The sequence below is a fragment of the Haliotis cracherodii genome, unplaced genomic scaffold (genome assembly GCF_022045235.1).
Source record: "Haliotis cracherodii isolate W230 unplaced genomic scaffold, xgHalCrac1.p SCAF_4, whole genome shotgun sequence".
In the NCBI taxonomy this organism is placed as follows: Eukaryota; Metazoa; Mollusca; class Gastropoda; order Lepetellida; family Haliotidae; genus Haliotis; species Haliotis cracherodii.
This window is the reverse complement of record NW_027266297.1, coordinates 12683686-12702622: the sequence shown is the minus strand read 5'-3', so window position 1 is coordinate 12702622 and position 18937 is coordinate 12683686. Positions and strand designations below refer to the sequence as shown.

Here is an 18937-nt window from a genome sequence, read left to right as displayed (position 1 = left end):
AAAAAATTCTCCATCCATCAAAAAAAATCGACAGAGTAATCACTAAACTCCAAACAGGACACACCAACCTAAATAACCACCTAAAAAATTTAAAAAAACACACTACAGGTAACTGCCCACACTGCAAACAACTAGAAACCCCAGAACACGCACTCATCCACTGCACACACTACCTAACACATCGAACCGCATTACAAACCACCCTCAATCTAAACAAGGCTCTCACTCTAGAAGCAATACTAAACCCACAAAATAAACTAGAAAACTTCAAGGCCTTGGGCGTATTCTTAATCAAAACGGAACTAATAAAACGCATCTAAAAACATAATAACCTACCAAATCAAAATCACATAAATAAACAAACATCCACCATACCCAGCTCCCTTAGTTCTCCTCCCCAACCCCATCGGCATCTATTCCAAATCTCAAAATTCCCAAATTATATATAAGCAACCCCTAAAGCCCACTCTTAGGGTTCCACAGGCCACCTTCGCCCCTTTCGGAAACACATATAAAAATGGCCTGGCCGGGCCCGTGTGCGAAATACGCATCAGTCGGAAAGCGCACGTTAAATCTCCAAAGTAAGTAAGTAAGTACCAACGCAAGAGCTAAGTCATTGGCAACATACACAGTAGCTGCTGGACCAACACAAGATCCTTTTCACTGGCTGATACGTTAACACAGGGTGAATTAACACTGATATTGTTGTTTTCTTTCTTAATCAACCGCACGGCCTTTGTCTCAACTACAATGGTACCACACGACTCAGGATATAATTATCATGATCAAATTAACCCTCATATCCTATAACCAACATTAAAAATAACACCCATGTCCAGACAACCAAGCTTGGTGTTGTTAATAACCCATAACAATTACATAACACGTTCGTTTCATGGGCCAAAAATACATCACATTATATGGACGCCGTGTCTATAGCTAATGAAAGGTGGTGATGTATCGCAACATGCACCAAATAATTTCCGAAAATTATGGAATCCTAGGAGTGTGTGAGTGAGTATGGTTTTACGCCGCTTTTAGCAATATTCCAGCAATATCACGGCAGGGGACACCAGAAATGGGCTTTACACATTGTACCCATGTCGGGAATCGAACCCGGGTCTTCGGCGTGACGGGTTAACGCTTTAACCATTAGGCTCCCCGATCACCCCTAGAATCCTAGGAAGGACATTGTCGCATTGTCGCCTTTTGGTAAAATGCCAAATATTATTCAAAGCCCGACAATGCATCAAATGGCCGAAATGTCTGACGTCGCATTGTCGTTAATTATGAAACTTTTTGCTTGGTTTTGTAAAAACGATTTTGCGACAATGTCTCTTTTATGATTCCGTAGAAAACAGATCAGGCAACGTCTGAAAATAGCCAGTTATGGGTTCTTGGCGTGGTTGATGTCTTACACATTGATCTGTGGATAATTCTGTAGCTCACGTACATATCGTTTTTCGGTAGTCGCCGTTGTATCTCCGTTTATTTAATTTTGTTTATTAGAGTTGCTATTTGAGGTTACTGACTGGCCTGTCATGGAGGTTGTGCCAGCGCAGGTATAGATAGACAGTCAGATTTTATGGTATTAAAGGCCAAAGACCATAAAGCCTTCAATAAAGACAGACAGATTTTATTGTAGCAAAGGCCAAAGACCATTAAGTCTTCAATAAAAGACAGACAGATTTTACTGTAGCAAAGGCCAAAGACCATAAAGCCTTCAATACAGACAGACAGAATTTATTGTACTAAAGGCCAAAGACCATACATCTTTCAATAAAGACAGTCAGCTTTTACTGTAGCAAAGGCCAAAGACCATAAAGCCTTCAATAAAGACAGACAGATTTTATTGTAGTTAAGGACAAAGACCATAAAGCCTTCAATAAAGACAGACAGATTTTACTGTAGCAAAGGCCAAAGACCATAAAGCCTTCAATAAAGACAGACAGATTTTATTGTAGTTAAGGACAAAGACCATAAAGCCTTCAATAAAGACAGACAGATTTTACTGTAGCAAAGGCCAAAGACCATAAAGCCTTCAATACAGACAGACAGAATTTATTGTACTAAAGGCCAAAGACCATACATCTTTCAATAAAGACAGACAGATTTTACTGTAGCAAAGGCCAAAGACCATAAAGCCTTCAATACAGACAGACAGAATTTATTGTACTAAAGGCCAAAGACCATACATCTTTCAATAAAGACAGACAGATTTTACTGTAGCAAAGGCCAAAGACCATAAAGCCTTCAATACAGACAGACAGATTTTATTGTAGTTAAGGACAAAGACCATAAAGTCTTCAATATAGACAGAAAGCTTTTACTGTAGCAAAGGCCAAAGACCATAAAGCCTTCAATAAAGACAGACAGATTTTACTGTAGCAAAGGCCAAAGACCATAAAGTCTTCAATAAAGACAGACAGATTTTATTGTAGTTAAGGACAAAGACCATAAAGCCTTCAATAAAGACAGACAGATTTTATTGTAGTTAAGGACAAAGGCCATAAAGTCTTCAATGAAGACAGACAGCTTTTACTGTAGCAAAGGCCAAAGACCATAAAGTCTTCAATAAAGACAGACAGAATTTATTGTACTAAAGGCCAAAGACCATACATCTTTCAATAAAGACAGACAGATTTGACTGTAGCAAAGGCCAAAGACCATAAAGCCTTCAATACAGACAGACAGAATTTATTGTACTAAAGGCCAAAGACCATACATCTTTCAATAAAGACAGACAGATTTTATTGTAGTTAAGGACAAAGGCCATAAAGTCTTCAATGAAGACAGACAGCTTTTACTGTAGCAAAGGCCAAAGACCATAAAGCCTTCAATAAAGACAGACAGAATTTATTGTACTAAAGGCCAAAGACCATACATCTTTCAATAAAGACAGACAGATTTTACTGTAGCAAAGGCCAAAGACCATAAAGCCTTCAATACAGACAGACAGATTTTATTGTAGTTAAGGACAAAGACCATAAAGTCTTCAATATAGACAGAAAGCTTTTACTGTAGCAAAGGCCAAAGACCATAAAGTCTTCAATAAAGACAGACAGATTTTATTGTAGTTAAGGACAAAGACCATAAAGCCTTCAATAAAGACAGATCTTCAGGAATGTGTGTAAAGTGGCGAGTCTGGTTACGGGGTAGGCTGGTGGTATATATATATATATATATATATATATATATATATATATATAGTAAAGTACGGTTATAACGAACTCAAAGGGACTACTAATTTTAGTTTGTTATAACCGTAGTTCGTTATAAGCATATATACAGCATAACAACAGCAAATAGTCGGGACCAAAAAAGTAAGTTCGTTATATCCGTCAGTTCGTTATAAGCGTGTTCGCTATAACCGTCGTTTACTGTACATGAAGATGTATTTTCATGAACACAAGGACGATCATATTACTTCTGACCACTTATTACATTTATGAGGTTTATAACATATTAATATACCATTGGGAAGAATGGTCAGAGAATAAATAATTATCTGTACATATGGAATAAATTGGAACCGAAAATCCAATTCGAGACAACAGTTGATCTACATGTAGTCCAACGATATGACGCTATTGCATGTACAGAAAACTACGTTTATAACGAACACGCTTATAACGAACTTAGTTATTAGTCCCGACCATTTGTTGTAGATATGCTGTATGTATGCTTATAACGAACTACGGTTATTACGAACTAAAGTTAGTGGTCCCGTCGACTTTGTTATAACCGTAGTTTACTGTATATAACGAACATAATGTTACGAAATATCAATTCAAAGGTATACCCACTTGTTTGATGGTGGCTAAAAATGAAACAAACAAGAAATGGTTATTTGATGGTGGTCGAGTTTGCTGTGTTTCGACGACTGTTTAAACCTAGTTACGTTGATAACGTTTGTAATTATTGATAAATCCAATTTTCTATTGTTTACGTTCTTTTGCTCTGCAGTTCAGATTATTTAGCATCCCCTGTGGTTTGTATGAGGTTGTTGTCCGCAGCAACGTATTTAACAATTTTTTTAAGCATACTTTATCTTATAGGATATGGTAAAATCGATTCCCCACATGGGCTGCTACCACTACTACCACTTCCACCACTACCACTACTACTACTATTATTGCTACTATTTCTATCACTACTACTACTTCTACTGTCTACTACTGTCTACTACTGCTACTACTACTACTGTTACTACTAGTGCTACTACTACTACCACCACCACCACTACTACTACTACCCCTACTACCACTTCCACCACTACCACTACTGCCACTACTTCTACTGCTATTACTACGACCACTCCTTCTCCTTCACCTACTACCATCACCACCACCACCCATTAATCAGCTCACAAGGCAGTTGAGGCGGTCGGGTAGCCTAGTGGTTAAAGCGTTGGCTCGTCAAGCCGAAGACCCGGGTTCGATTCCCGACATGGGTACAATGTGTGAAGCCCATTTCTGCTGTCCTACGCCGTGATATTGCTGGAATATTGCTAAAAGCGGCGTCAAACCATACTCACTCAATCACTATGGCAAAATCACGTTGTTAAATGTCACAATGAGAAGGTTTTTCTTGTTTGCTGTCTATCCGAATGAAATTTAGCATAAACAGGATAATACCTGATTAAATTTGTTCGGTGGTATTTATATGCTAAGACATGATCGGGGAGAAACTTAGTTGGCATCTCATTGATTCATCCTATGGTGATACTCCTGACAATGAATCGTCACTGATCTGCTACTCAAGAGACAGTAATGAAAATTAATATTCTTTAATCTTTAAGCCATAGAATGTTTTCTTTTCCTCAAAATAACTTTAAGATCTTATCCCGGACACATAATTACACGTTTTTCATATTGTTTCCACTGTCGCTAAATATCGATATTTGAAGAGGATAACGCAATATTCTATAACCTTCGTTAACAGTGCTCTGACAACTGAGAAAAAAGTTCATTGTGTGAGGGATCGTTTCAATTCGGAAACGGTATAAAAGCAGCGTCTCGTTTTTCGATTGTCAGCTTCCTCGAGATTGACATTGCATGCCAGCCCTCGAAGGGCTGAGCACGAGGGAGGCATTATTTATACTTATCCAGGGCCCTTTTTTTAACACAATCAGCCCATTTATTGCATGGATTGCAGTCCCAATATTGTCAATCGCAAGCGTATACAGTCCAACCAAGAAGTGATGGATTTTATCCTCGTTTGGGGCTGTCAGCTTCGCATCACTGGCCCAAATAATGTATAGATGTCTCATCACATGAGTGGAACCAAATCAATGACTTAAATTACATGTTCTTCCCCCGCAGCTAGGCCATCAGTCACCCCGGCACATAATCCATTTGCACATTTGGCATTTAGGGGTTGTTGTAAGGACTAAGCTTTGACACTTGAGAATTCTGTTGAGAAATTTAATCCGCTTCGTTAATTTGCCGTAGTGTTGCTACTGGTCTCTAAATTATTGCCTCGAATATTTAGAATTGCGAATAACCTTTAGAAATTACAGTAAACACGTAAACGGGATTGGGAATGTGAAACTTACTGAACCAGCTAGGTGGATCTACAAACTACGGCCGATTACATGCCGAAAAGCTCTTACACCTAATAACAGAAACTATAAAGGCGTGTGTCTGTTTACAGTATGAAATGATGTTTCTGCATACCGTCCATACCTACCCTCTCTCTCTCTCTCTCTCTCTCTCTCTCTCTCTCTCTCTCTCTCTCTCTCTCTCTCTCTCTCTCTCTCTCTCTCTCTCTCTCTCTCTCTCTGCGTAATCAAGACGTTTTGACGTTTTAGATTTCCAGAAGTCCATTCTCAGAAGTCCAAATGACTTGTCCAACTCTCGACCAATATTGGTTTTGTCTGGCGGACACAGTAGCTAAATATCAAGCAGTTCGATGCCGTCTATGTGGGTAGCTGTCAGCTCAGACTTTATTAAAAGCCTGGCTCCACGACTTCATTAATAGCATGGCTCCTGTGCAAGTTTGTCGGCGTTACATTCACAGTCCGTCGAGCCAAAAGCTCATTAAAATATCGCATTTCATAGTGCTTCACTGTCTAGAGCTGGATCTACATAACTAAACACTACTCCTTATTCTAGATACGTTACAATCAATGCGTAAAATGACAAAAAGAATTCACTTGGGCAATTTACAAGGCGACAAAATATTTCAGTCATTTTTACAGATATTTTTATAGTTGTTTAACGCTGCCCTCAACAATATTCCAACTATATGACGGCGATTTGTAAATAATCGAGTCTGGACCAGACAATCCAGCGATTGATATCATGAGAATCGATCCACATAAGTTGGGATATAATGACATGCATCAACCAAGTCAGAGAGCCTAAACACCCTATCCTTTAGTCGCCTCTTACGCCTCTCGTCCAATCGAAAAGCCGAAAAACGTGTGTACTTTATATTTAGAACAAATTATGGTTCTAACAATAAGATTACACTTCCAATATGGTTTTAATTATGATGTTATGTTCTATTATCTATGGCGAAGAATATACAGTATGCGGACCCGATGCAGATTTCTTTCGAAAACTTTCAAAGCCAGCATCATATCAGGTGTGTGTTTCGCAGACTATTGACTTTTGACGAGTCAGCTGTGCTGTATAACCCTACTCAACGATATTCCAGCAATACCACACAACTAATCCCCATCCACATTACTGCGCCAATGTAAACATTTGTCCATTACCTTGAAGTGAAAGGTAGATTCTGTTTCAATGCATTTTTCGAGTCATTAGTCTTAGTTACCTAATTTATTGGTTATGTTTGTTTTTGAAAAAGCTATTCCATGTACAGTAAGTCGCGTAACATTGCTGTTTTGCAAACATATTTATTTAAACTGCCTGTCTCATTCTGAATCGATTTACTATATATGCTGAGTCAGGCGGCGATAATGGCCACTGTCACTCACTGGGCTTTTCCAATTGTTTCCACGGATAAGGGGCGGTCGGGTAGCCTAGTGGTTAAAGCGTTCGCTCGTCACGCCGAAGACCCGGGTTCGATTCCCGACATGGGTACAATGTGTGAAGCCCATTTCTGGTGTCTCCCGCCGTGATATTGCTGGAATATTGCTAAAAGCGGCGTAAAATCAAACTCACTCACTCACTCCACGGATAAAGTCAGGTCATGTTGATTTTAAGTGCATATGTGTTTAGGATACATTGGTGGATCTAGAAGTTAAGTGGTCGGTGGGTGTTCAGACACCCCTGGTATTGTTTCAATAAATAGTTTTAACTGCCTTGTGAGCTGATTAATGGGTGGTGGTGGTGATGGTAGTAGGTGAAGGAGAAGGAGTGGTCGTAGTAATAGCAGTAGAAGTAGTGGCAGTAGTGGTAGTGGTGGAAGTGGTAGTAGGGGTAGTAGTAGTGGTGGTGGTGGTAGTAGTAGTAGTAGTAGTAGTAGCAGTAGTAGACAGTAGTAGACAGTAAAAGTAGTAGTAGTGATAGTAATAGTAGCAATAATAGTAGTGGTAGTGGTAGAAGTGGTAGGAGTAGTAATGGTAGTAGTAGCAGGGTGGTGATAGTAGTAGTAGTAGTAGTAGTAGTAGTAGTAGTAGTAGTAGTAGTACTGGTGGTGGTGATGGTGGGGGTGGTAGTAGTAGTAGTAGTAGTAGTAGTAGTAGTAGTAGTAGTAGTGTAACTAGAAATGGTAGAGACTGTGGTGGTGGTGGTGGTAGTAGTTGTAGTAGTAGTAGTAGTAGTAGAAGTGTGTGTGTGTGTGTGTGTGTGTGGCCGTGGAACCGAATGTAATGATTACAACATGTGTTTAAATTTTTTTTAAATAATTTAAAGTTTTAATGTTTTGATATCCAACGTTGGTATAGAAAGTAATTTCAAAACCTCATCATCAATAAAATTTACTAAAGTTTCATCCAAACAAAATAATCCGGTGATACTGCTTTGTATATATAATGTCGGCAATTAAATCGAATGTAACGGTTACTATAGTTTTAATAGCGGATATACCAGAAAAATATCATTACGACTCATAAAAGAAAAACATGTCGGATTTTTTTCTTCTTAACTAATTAGTACATTCGTCTCGTTGCAACTCAACATTACTGACCATATTTTATGGCACTCCGTGAAATCCAGTATTTCAGTTAGAACTATATAACTACTCTCCTGACAACGCGACGCCTAATGCTCGCCATACATAACCCCTAAGAAATCCCGTTGGAGACAAAGGATTAAGAGCATCTGTCTCCGTGAGCGTATGGTGTTGTGCTGTGTTGTGCTGTGCTGTGCTGTGCTGTGTGGGGACATGATGAACACGATACCACAGCTAGACTCGTAACACAAGCCAACAATCGATGTGAGTAAATCACGCTGTATATTACTAAAACAAGAGCCAGTTGGTCGTGGACTGAACACGGCCTCATAGGAGCAGTAATACCTGACTTGTTGAATCTAGGGATTTGTTCCTGGCAATGATCGCCGACCAGGAACCAGGTGGCCGACTGGGGGATAAATTAGGTATTCGTTGTCCAATCATATTTCCCATGGCTTTGACGGATTGACGCAGTTTGACTGTGTTTGTACTGGAATTAACGCATTAACCAACTGTGGATAGACGGAAAGGTAGGCTTTAGTTTACTAGCCAGAATTGAGTTGATTTAACCTGTTGCTTTGAATATGTCAAATGCTTTGTCAGTTTCTCTGCACACGGTTCATTTTTATCTATTAAGACAAAAAAAAGGTATGCATGTATTTGGCCTTAAAAACGAGATTTGTCAATACTACTACTTTCTGTTCACATTTGGGAACCTTTCGATATGAATGTCATTGGTGTTTACAACGACCTTTATGTATCAAATGTCTAATTTTATTCTAGATTTCCGTCTGAGAGAGTGACTCATGTCCACATATAATGTTTCAACATATAGTTACACTTAAACGCCATCAACATTCCTCTTGTAAAAGCTTCAGCTTGCTGGAGTCATTTACAAAATATCAGTCATGAACAGCAATCATTAATAAAAGGTTTGGCCTACATTTCCCTGCAAATATACTGCTGGTATAACGAATGTTGCTGTACATCGCTCCTGTACCGTTTTTTTCTGCTGTATATTCCAGTGTCATTATACAGATAATGTATCGGTGGTCTTTGTTTAGTGCGAGGCCACAGCGACATTGTGCAAAGCTGATTGTTTGTGAAGAGTTGTATAGGAGGAGAAAACTATCTATCTTTGCTATCTATGCAAATGCAACGTTGAAAACTGAAATGCATCTTTCGTTATATTTATATTTGTAAATATGCTGATGACAAGACTACTGTTAAAAATAACGTGGGACTGTCAATCCCTCTTTTTAAAAATATGTTGTTTTATCATCATGTATTATTTTTTGCAGAATGTGTGGTGTGTGTGTGGGGGGGTGGGGGGGGGGGGGGGGGTGGGGGGGGGGGGGTGGAACCGAATGTAATGATTACAACGTGTGTTTAAATTTTTTTAAATTAATTTAAAGTTTTAATGTTTTGATATCCGACGTTGGTATAGAAAATAATTTCAAAAACTGTGTGTGTGTAAAATGTGGATTCAATATTCCTTCTCTATGGATGACGCTGTTTCGAAGGTAATACTCCCTATATACACTATGGTGACAATACAGATTAAGCTGTTTTGACGGCAATACTTTCTATATGCACTATATGGTGACAATATAGAGACAGCTGTTTCGAAGATAATACTCCCTATATACACTATGGTGACAATATAGAGGAAGCTGTTTCGAAGGTAATACTCCCTATATACACTATGGTGACAATATCAATGAAGATGTTTCGAAGGTAATACTCCCTATATACACTATGGTGACAATATAGAGGAAGCTGTTTCGAAGGTAATACTCCCTATATACACTATGGTGACAATATAGAGGAAGCTGTTTCGAAGGTAATACTCCCTATATACACTATGGTGACAATATCAATGAAGATGTTTCGAAGGTAATACTCCCTATATACACTATGGTGACAATATAGAGGAAGCTGTTTCGAAGGTAATACTCCCTATATACACTATGGTGACAATATAGAGGAAGCTGTTTCGAAGGTAATACTCCCTATATACACTATTGTGACAATATCGATGAAGATGTTTCGACGATAATACTGTTTATATACACTATGGTGACAATACAGAGGCAGCTGTTTCGAAGGTAATACTCCCTATATACACTATGGTGACAATATAGAGGAAGCTGTTTCGAAGGTAATACTCCCTATATACACTATTGTGACAATATCGATGAAGATGTTTCGACGATGATACTGTTTATATACACTATGGTGACAATACAGAGGCAGCTGTTTCGAAGGTAATACTCCCTATATACACTATGGTGACAATATAGAGGAAGCTGTTTCGAAGGTAATACTCCCTATATACACTATTGTGACAATATCGATGAAGATGTTTCGACGATGATAGTATTTATATACACTATGGTGACAATACAGAGGCAGCTGTTTCGAAGGTAATACTCCCTATATACACTATGGTGACAATATAGAGGAAGCTGTTTCGAAGGTAATACTCCCTATATACACTATTGTGACAATATCGATGAAGATGTTTCGACGATGATACTGTTTATATACACTATGGTGACAATACAGAGGCAGCTGTTTCGAAGGTAATACTCCCTATATACACTATGGTGACAATATAGAGGAAGCTGTTTCGAAGGTAATACTCCCTATATACACTATTGTGACAATATCGATGAAGATGTTTCGACGATGATACTGTTTATATACACTATGGTGACAATACAGAGGCAGCTGTTTCGAAGGTAATACTCCCTATATACACTATGGTGACAATATAGAGGAAGCTGTTTCGAAGGTAATACTCCCTATATACACTATTGTGACAATATCGATGAAGATGTTTCGACGATGATAGTATTTATATACACTATGGTGACAATACAGAGGCAGCTGTTTCGAAGGTAATACTCCCTATATACACTATGGTGACAATATAGAGGAAGCTGTTTCGAAGGTAATACTCCCTATATACACTATTGTGACAATATCGATGAAGATGTTTCGACGATGATAGTATTTATATACACTATGGTGACAATACAGAGGCAGCTGTTTCGAAGGTAATACTCCCTATATACACTATGGTGACAATATAGAGGAAGCTGTTTCGAAGGTAATACTCCCTATATACACTATTGTGACAATATCGATGAAGATGTTTCGACGATGATACTGTTTATATACACTATGGTGACAATACAGAGGCAGCTGTTTCGAAGGTAATACTCCCTATATACACTATGGTGACAATATAGAGGAAGCCGTTTCGAAGGTAATACTCCCTATATACACTATTGTGACAATATCGATGAAGATGTTTCGACGATGATACTGTTTATATACACTATGGTGACAATACAGAGGCAGCTGTTTCGAAGGTAATACTCCCTATATACACTATGGTGACAATATAGAGGAAGCTGTTTCGAAGGTAATATTCCCTATATACACTATTGTGACAATATCGATGAAGATGTTTCGACGATAATACTGTTTATATACTCTGGTGGCAATGTAAATGAAGATGTAATGACGGTACTACTGTCTGTACATACTGTGGTGGCAATGTAGATCGCGATGTTTTGACGGTAAGACGCCCAATATACACTTTGCTGGCAATACAGATGAAGCTTTCTCAAAGGTAATTCTCCCTATATACAGTGTAGTGGCAATAGAGATGAAGATGCCTTTGAGTGTAAAACTTTATGTACTGTGCAGTGGCAATATAGATATTGATGACTTGAGGGTAATGTTCTCTCTATGAACTCTGCAGAGGCAATCTAAATGAAGATGCTTCCAGGGTGATATTCTCTATGTACTATGTGGTGGCAATATAGATGAAGATGCCTTTGAGTGTAATCCTCTCTCTCTCTATGTTCTCTACAGTGGAAATGTAGATGCAACTATCTTGACATTAATACTCTCTCTATAGTCAAGATGATCCAGACTTATGACTACGTTGTCAAACTTCAATCCTCCCTTTTAGTTAATAAATTTAGGAATGTTTCGCATGGTTTTTTTTATGAATCATTTTTCTAGAAAAACTGGATATAATACAGAATCTCACATGATTCAGATGTTCATAAAAGTCAGAATATCTGCGCGGATTGGCAAAATCAAAACAAGGGAATTTGGCCGAAAAGGGTCAAATATCATACTTCCTTCCACTGATTTATCCACCTGAACTAGAAATAAATGACACTCATCTGTTTCAAATTAAGATCTAATCAATACATGCATAAAGAAAACAATATCCACAATGCAGTATGACAAGATGTTTGTTTCAGGGTATCAATTGACTTGCCTTTGCATGTGTTTGGCACTATACGCTCACCTTTTCGCGAATACCTACAATCACCACTTGTTGATAGTGATTGATAAGCACAAGTCATGCTTCTGGCGGAGTCTGAATCATACAATGAACTCCGCTTTCAGCAGATATTTTTTATGATCAGGAAAAGGGTTTTGTCGTGTGTTTCTTAGACCACATACCAACCCGTGTACCTATGCGTCATAAAAGTTATCTAGAACAATGGAAGTTGTTGATAGGCTTTATCACCATGATTCGCTGTGCATACATCTAAACATTATACAGAGTGGTAACAAGTGGAGCAATTAACCATTATTGAACGATGTCAGATCATCGATATACTTGAAGCTTCAGTTACATTTTTTGACAATACGAGTATTTCCCTTGTTTGGATTTTGCCAATCGAGAAGAAATTCTGACTCGTATGCATGAAGAAACAGAACAAGAAGGTACAGTGAGTGATCATGGGGATGCCTAAATGTCCTATGCCCAAATTTTACATTGATATTATCTATGAGAAAGTCCAGCATTTCACATATTGTTTACTCAGTAAACTTTAGATGACTTTTGTTTTCAATTTTGAAAAGTGCCCTGATGAATGTCTCTTGGTTTACCAGTACCATAGTCGTGCCTTTGGCCTTTTCATCCCTTCTGACCCATCCTCCAAATGTAGGAGATATGACTGTAATACTGGTACTCAAAGCGGCGTTAAACCATACTCACCAACATTATAAGTGGAAATTAACTATTAAATGGGTACTTTTCTTTAAAATGAAATTCACGGCTCTCATTAAGCTCGGTTAACTCGAGGTATCGAAGATATCCATCAAACATCGAATCCCCCAGCATCAGCGAACATATACTGAACGGAAAAAGTTAGGGATCATGAATGTTTTGGGATATTTTTTGTTTTGGGATATTTTTTGTAGTGCGCTCATTTTTTTAAATATATCCGAAAAATACCCCGGTTCCCTCAAATTTTTGGTTCAGTATATATCGAGTTGTCCATAGTCCTAGACAACCATATACTTCTGTGTCGAGTTACGGAAATGCGAGTTAATCACTTTTCAATCGCTATAAATATCATCAGTCGCTGGATTTATGTGTATGGGTGGTCCAGACGAAAAAGGCGACATTGTCTGGGGTTCGCATCCCGCTTGTCCTGATTATGTTTGGAGTTTGTTAGCACCATACCTGTTTTTGGAAGTCATAACCAGACGTCTAGGACCCGCATTACATAGGACCTTACTCCCACATCCAACTGACATACATTTATATAACTTAAATACAATTCATATCGGCGTTCAACCCAACTCACTCCATCACCGTACAGAAATAGAGTGAGCGAATAAATGTGCTGTATTCCAGCAAGGTTACGGCGGGCAACACCAGAAATAACCACATTGTGCCCATGAAGAAAGTCGTACATGGGAAATAGAATTCATACTTTAAATTCATTTATTAACAAACGTACATTTATTAATAACAGTTGGGATTTAAAGATTCATGCATTTTAAATTGTAAAAATCAACCGTATTACATTTCTAGCAATATAACTTTAGCGAGCGACCACTGAACGTCAGACACGTGAAGATCCGGGTAGAGAAAATGTCTTTAGCAACCCATGCGTGCCCTAAGAGGCGACTATGCTTTTCGTGGGAGGCGAGTAACGGGATCGGGTGGTCATGTTATCGTATCCAAATTGCGTGGATCGATGCTCATTATGTCAGTCACTGGATTGTCTGATCTGATCCAGTCTCTATTACATACAGACCGCCGTCATAAAGATGGAATATCGCTGAGTGCAGCGTTACACAACAAACAAACAAACAAACCTGAACATCAAACCTGATTCATTTATATTACTATAGTTAATTTGTCATGGCATATAGGAAAGTAACATAAAGAAATCGGATGTTCTTTGACTTCTTGTGACCAGTATCTCTGTATATGTTCTTGTCAGAGTGTGGGGGGGTATACATAACTGATGGAATAGCCAATGTAATTAGCATATTCAACCTTTCATTAAGACGAAACTAACTTCTGTAATATTGTGAAAAGACGACACAGATAGGCGTTGGACATTTTCAGAATGTATATGCCATATCCATTTTCTATCATTTATTCATGTCACACGCACGCACACACGCACGCACGCACGCACGCACGCGCGCACTCAGGTACGCACACACACACACACACACACACACACACACACACACACACACTGTATGTGATAATATGCTCGCATTAAAACATAATTGAAGACTTTCTCGTGCTATATGTTTATACAGAGTAGTTCTTACTTGTGTATGTGATAAATATTAATATGCTGAATCATCTCAAATGTCAATCACATCTATGCATTTTATTCACGCGAAATGAGGTGCAGGCGTTTTAAGACAAGTGCGCGTGCGGCTGAATACGACACCTGCAGTTGCGCTAGAACTCGTGCAGCACGAGATCGGTAATTGTCTTGTTCAAGTGCACGGGTTGATCTATTGACACGTGAGCAGCTTGTCTTTTCATACCAATGCATCGCACTCAACCAGGTGACCAGAGAAGGCAGATGTGAAGTAGGAGTAGGTGAGGGTGTATTTTACCTTGGGTGACCTTTGTCAACTGCCTCACAATTATACAGTGCTTGAGTTACAGACACCCATTGGTGGGTGAGGTGAGGTGATATGGGGTGAGATGGGGTTTAATGTCGCGTTATGCACATATGTGCGAGTGTGTGTGTGTGTGTGTGTGTGTGTGTCTGTCTGTCTGTCTGTCTGTCTGTTTGTCTGTCTGTGTCTGTCTGTCTGTCTGTATGTGTGTGTACACATTGGTGAGAGACACTTTGATTTAATAGCAGGTGCCAGAACCGATCCTCATGTTTATTATCAGTAGTACTAGTAGTTGTAGGAGGTGGAGGAGCTTGGTGATTAACGCATTAGTTGTAGTTGTAGTAGCAGCAGCAGCAGCAGTAGCAGTAGTAGTAGTACTAGTAGTAGTAGTAGTAGTAGTAGTTTGTTTGTTTCCAGCTATATGATGGCGGTCTGTGAATAATCGAGTCTGGACCAGTCAATCCAGTGATTGACATCATGAGCATCGATCCACGCAACTGGGATACGATGAAATGCATCAACCAAGTCAACGATCCTGACTACTCGCCTGTTAGTAGGAGATCGGGGATAACCGTATTAGTATGAGTAGCAGTAGTAGTAATTTTAGTAATGGTGGTGGTAGTAGTAGGTCGGGCATAAACGTAGTAGTAGTAGTAGTAGTAGTAGTAGTAGTAGTAGTAGTAGTAGTAGTAGTAGTAGTAGTAGTATACCTCAATCGGACTATATCTCGTACCCCCGACTGGCGTTTAATAACATCTAGTTGGTTGTTAATTCATTTGGGAAACATATCCGATTTGTAGCGATCAGTGGTGGGGTTTTTTTATGGCCATTTCACCTTATTTTTCATCAGTACGAATCCCTTTCAAATAAAAACATCCGTAGTCTAAAAGTTGGAACGTCTGCCCGTCATACCGAAAGACGTTAAAATGTCATGACAAGATTAATTGTAGTCATGAAACAATCGTGCGTTCTTTAACTTCTCTTGAGTAGTAAAGATCAGTTTTCAGCGAGTTACATCACCACAATCGTGACATGAAATCCTATTTATAGCAGCACTTAGGGTCCTGCTGTTTGATATTCAATTAAAAACAGAAACGTCGCTGGGTGGATGAAAGAATGTTTTGAGAAAGAAAACATTTTTTGTTCACCCCTTGTTTCGTACAGGAGGTTGGCTCCAAATGAAATCCCAAATGCGCCCTGAAGATGCTTCTAGGTTAGACTGCATCATATCCGTGCCGCAGCTTCCACCAAAGTTATTATCATTTACAGATTAAAATATAAAATGCAGCAAAGAGGGTTTGGGTGATCCTGGCACAGTCGGGGTGGTAGTTCATCATCAGCCCCGGTCCCTTGCCCCCTCCCTCTACACGCAGCCCAGACAGCGAATCGCTTCTCCCAGGAAGCGCTGCCTAGTCAAACCCACCCAGAAAATTTCGGAGAATGTGAAGACTCCCCAACACTGCAGCATTCTGCATTGCCCAGATTGTCAGAAGGGCTGTATTCTGGCAGCAAACCCGGGTACTCTCCCAATGTCAGTCAACAGATTGGGAGGTACCAAACCTAAGGCACCGATAACAATGGGGAGTCGGACAACTTGGTACTTGGGATGCAAGCGTGACATTTCGAAAGCGAGGTCCGCATAATTACCATGTTTTTCCTCAATCTTGTCAATCACATCAGTGTCAAAGGGGACAGAAAATTCGATGATATAAATGATTTCATTGGATGTATCAAAAAGGACAAGATCAGGTTTGTTGACCTGTATATGTCTAAGGCTGTAAATGGGCCTATTCCAAAGAATTTTGTATTTATCATTTTCCATGACACCCTCTACATATTCCGGGTCGTACCATGAGTGGACCTCTGTGTCAAAACCACAAGCATGGCGAAGACGGTAATAAAATGATCGACCTACACCCATGGTGTCGTTTAAGATACTGTGTTTGTGCCAAAGCTTGGCATCCACGGACAATGTGTTGGACAGTCTCATTAAATACATTACATAATCTACATTTCATATTTACATTTTGATGCAAAATCACACATTGAATGTTTCGAGTGGGAAGTGACTGGTCCTAAGCAGCGAACAGAAAGCCTTCAGTTTCACTTTTCAGGCAAGACTACTTCATCCAAGCAAAGGACTCTGCAGGACTGCTGATCTTCTCAACACACTGCACATAAACTCGATGCAGTGGTCGTTCAGAAAGCCTCTCCTTGAAAAACTGAGTCTGGGCCGACTTGATATTGCACTTCGCTTGGTTGACACTCATTTCTGTTCCGTTCAGCAGTACAGAACCATTAGTAGTAGTAGTAGTAGTAGTAGTAGTAGTAGTAGTAGTATCCTGAAATGACATTTGGTTGTTATCGAGAGCCGTCAGATGATGTATAGACATTATACAACCAAACTCAATCATCAAGAAGATGACATCAAGTTGTCCTGTCCATATGTTGCTGCAACCCGAGAGCTCGACTGACAGGGCCACATTTCATATAATGAAGATTGCAAGTATCAAATATATAATTATGAAGGGGATCTCCTAGAGACAGTTTAAACAGATCCATCTCACACTTCCATGTTAAGCAAACAGTTTCAGTGCATAACCCTAACGTGTATCAAAAGGGACATTCCTTAACATTGTTTTTTCACTATGCGTTATCAATGACGTTACATTTTAATAATTTTAAAATGCGAATTTCTTCTTAATATATTTTATTCCGGATCGTTTGAAATATTATGTTTAGGGAAATCGTATTTTCAATTGCATTTAGCATAACAAACTGTGAAAAGGATCTCCTTTTCCGCGACAGATAACATGAATTGTATTTAGTTATTTGCTTGATCCTTTTCTTACAGCACATTTTAATCATGACTTTTTTTTAAATTATATTTTCCAGCAAGCTGTGAGATCATTCTGAGGGCAATAACGTATAAAAATGACATGTTTACTCAGTAGTTTTGTTTTGTCTTCAGAGTCGGGGCCGATGGTAGACGCAGTGGGAGGTGGTGGTACGGTGCGAACACGCCTCGCGCGCACCTGAAGACAATGACGCACACAACACCTCTATCGCTATGGCTTCTCTCATGAAAAAGGTAGGTGTCAGACGATTTTTTAAAACAGTTTTGTCACTTCGTCTTCTATCATAATGTACGCTTCAATCCGGTTATCTTTTTCCAAGGTACGTGGAATGTTTCAAGCTCATCTTTCATCTCATTAATTTCCTGATAAATCACCCTGAAGTTGCTGGTCCCATGCGACAGGTGTTTTAAGATCAATGCGTTCAATCTATAACATCTTTTTTTCTTTATATTTTTAAGTTTCAGCTTTTAACATGACGACTAGCATACGTGTGTATGTGTGGCGGGTGTACCGGTAGGGCAGGATATGCCAATTTTCAATGATACATTCATATAATATTCGCCGCTCCATTGCCTTCACGCCCAGTGTTTCGGCGAATAATCGAGACTAGTTTTTCGCTGGCGTTGATGTTTGTATTTCAGTGTCATTTCAGTGTCGCATCGACAGTAAGAATAATGTTCTTTCATGTACTTTCAAAATGGGTTTAAATCAAGCGATAAAAACCCTTTCCACTATAATAAGAAATCTATGCTAAAGATAGACTCAGCCGAATCCGTTGTACGATTCCGACCACATCAAATGTATTTGAACCACTCTCAAATAGCGATGTTACATACGATGATTTCCGGCACTGGAAAGACCCTTAAACACAAATATCAGAATACTCCACGCAAGTCTACAACTTCGCCTGGGTTACTTCAGTGTCAGGAACATGAAGAGGTTCTCTGGAATCGACTGAATATACTGAACTCAATTTAACAAAAACGAAATCTTAGAATATATTCATTTCAGAGACTAGCTGTCACAATACCTATTACAACAAGAATACTCAATCTTTGATCCTTGTGTTTGGG

General features: G+C 39.1%; 1 protein-coding gene across 4 annotated transcripts in view; it reads left to right on the top strand.

The window, feature by feature from the left end:
* Positions 1-18937, top strand: part of LOC139478873 (regulating synaptic membrane exocytosis protein 2-like) — a 115706-nt gene that overhangs the window by 30722 nt on the left and 66047 nt on the right. For 3 of the 4 annotated variants that reach the window (XR_011654335.1, XR_011654333.1, XM_071261543.1), the window contains exon 2: positions 17978-18097. Coding sequence is in view for 1 of the 4 variants with exons in the window: in XM_071261543.1 (XP_071117644.1) it covers positions 18077-18097 (21 nt within the window). In the remaining 3 variants the exon portion in view is untranslated. Of the gene's footprint in view, positions 1-8536; positions 8616-17977; positions 18098-18937 lie in introns of those variants that run through there. The other variant, XR_011654334.1, reaches the window with a different exon arrangement.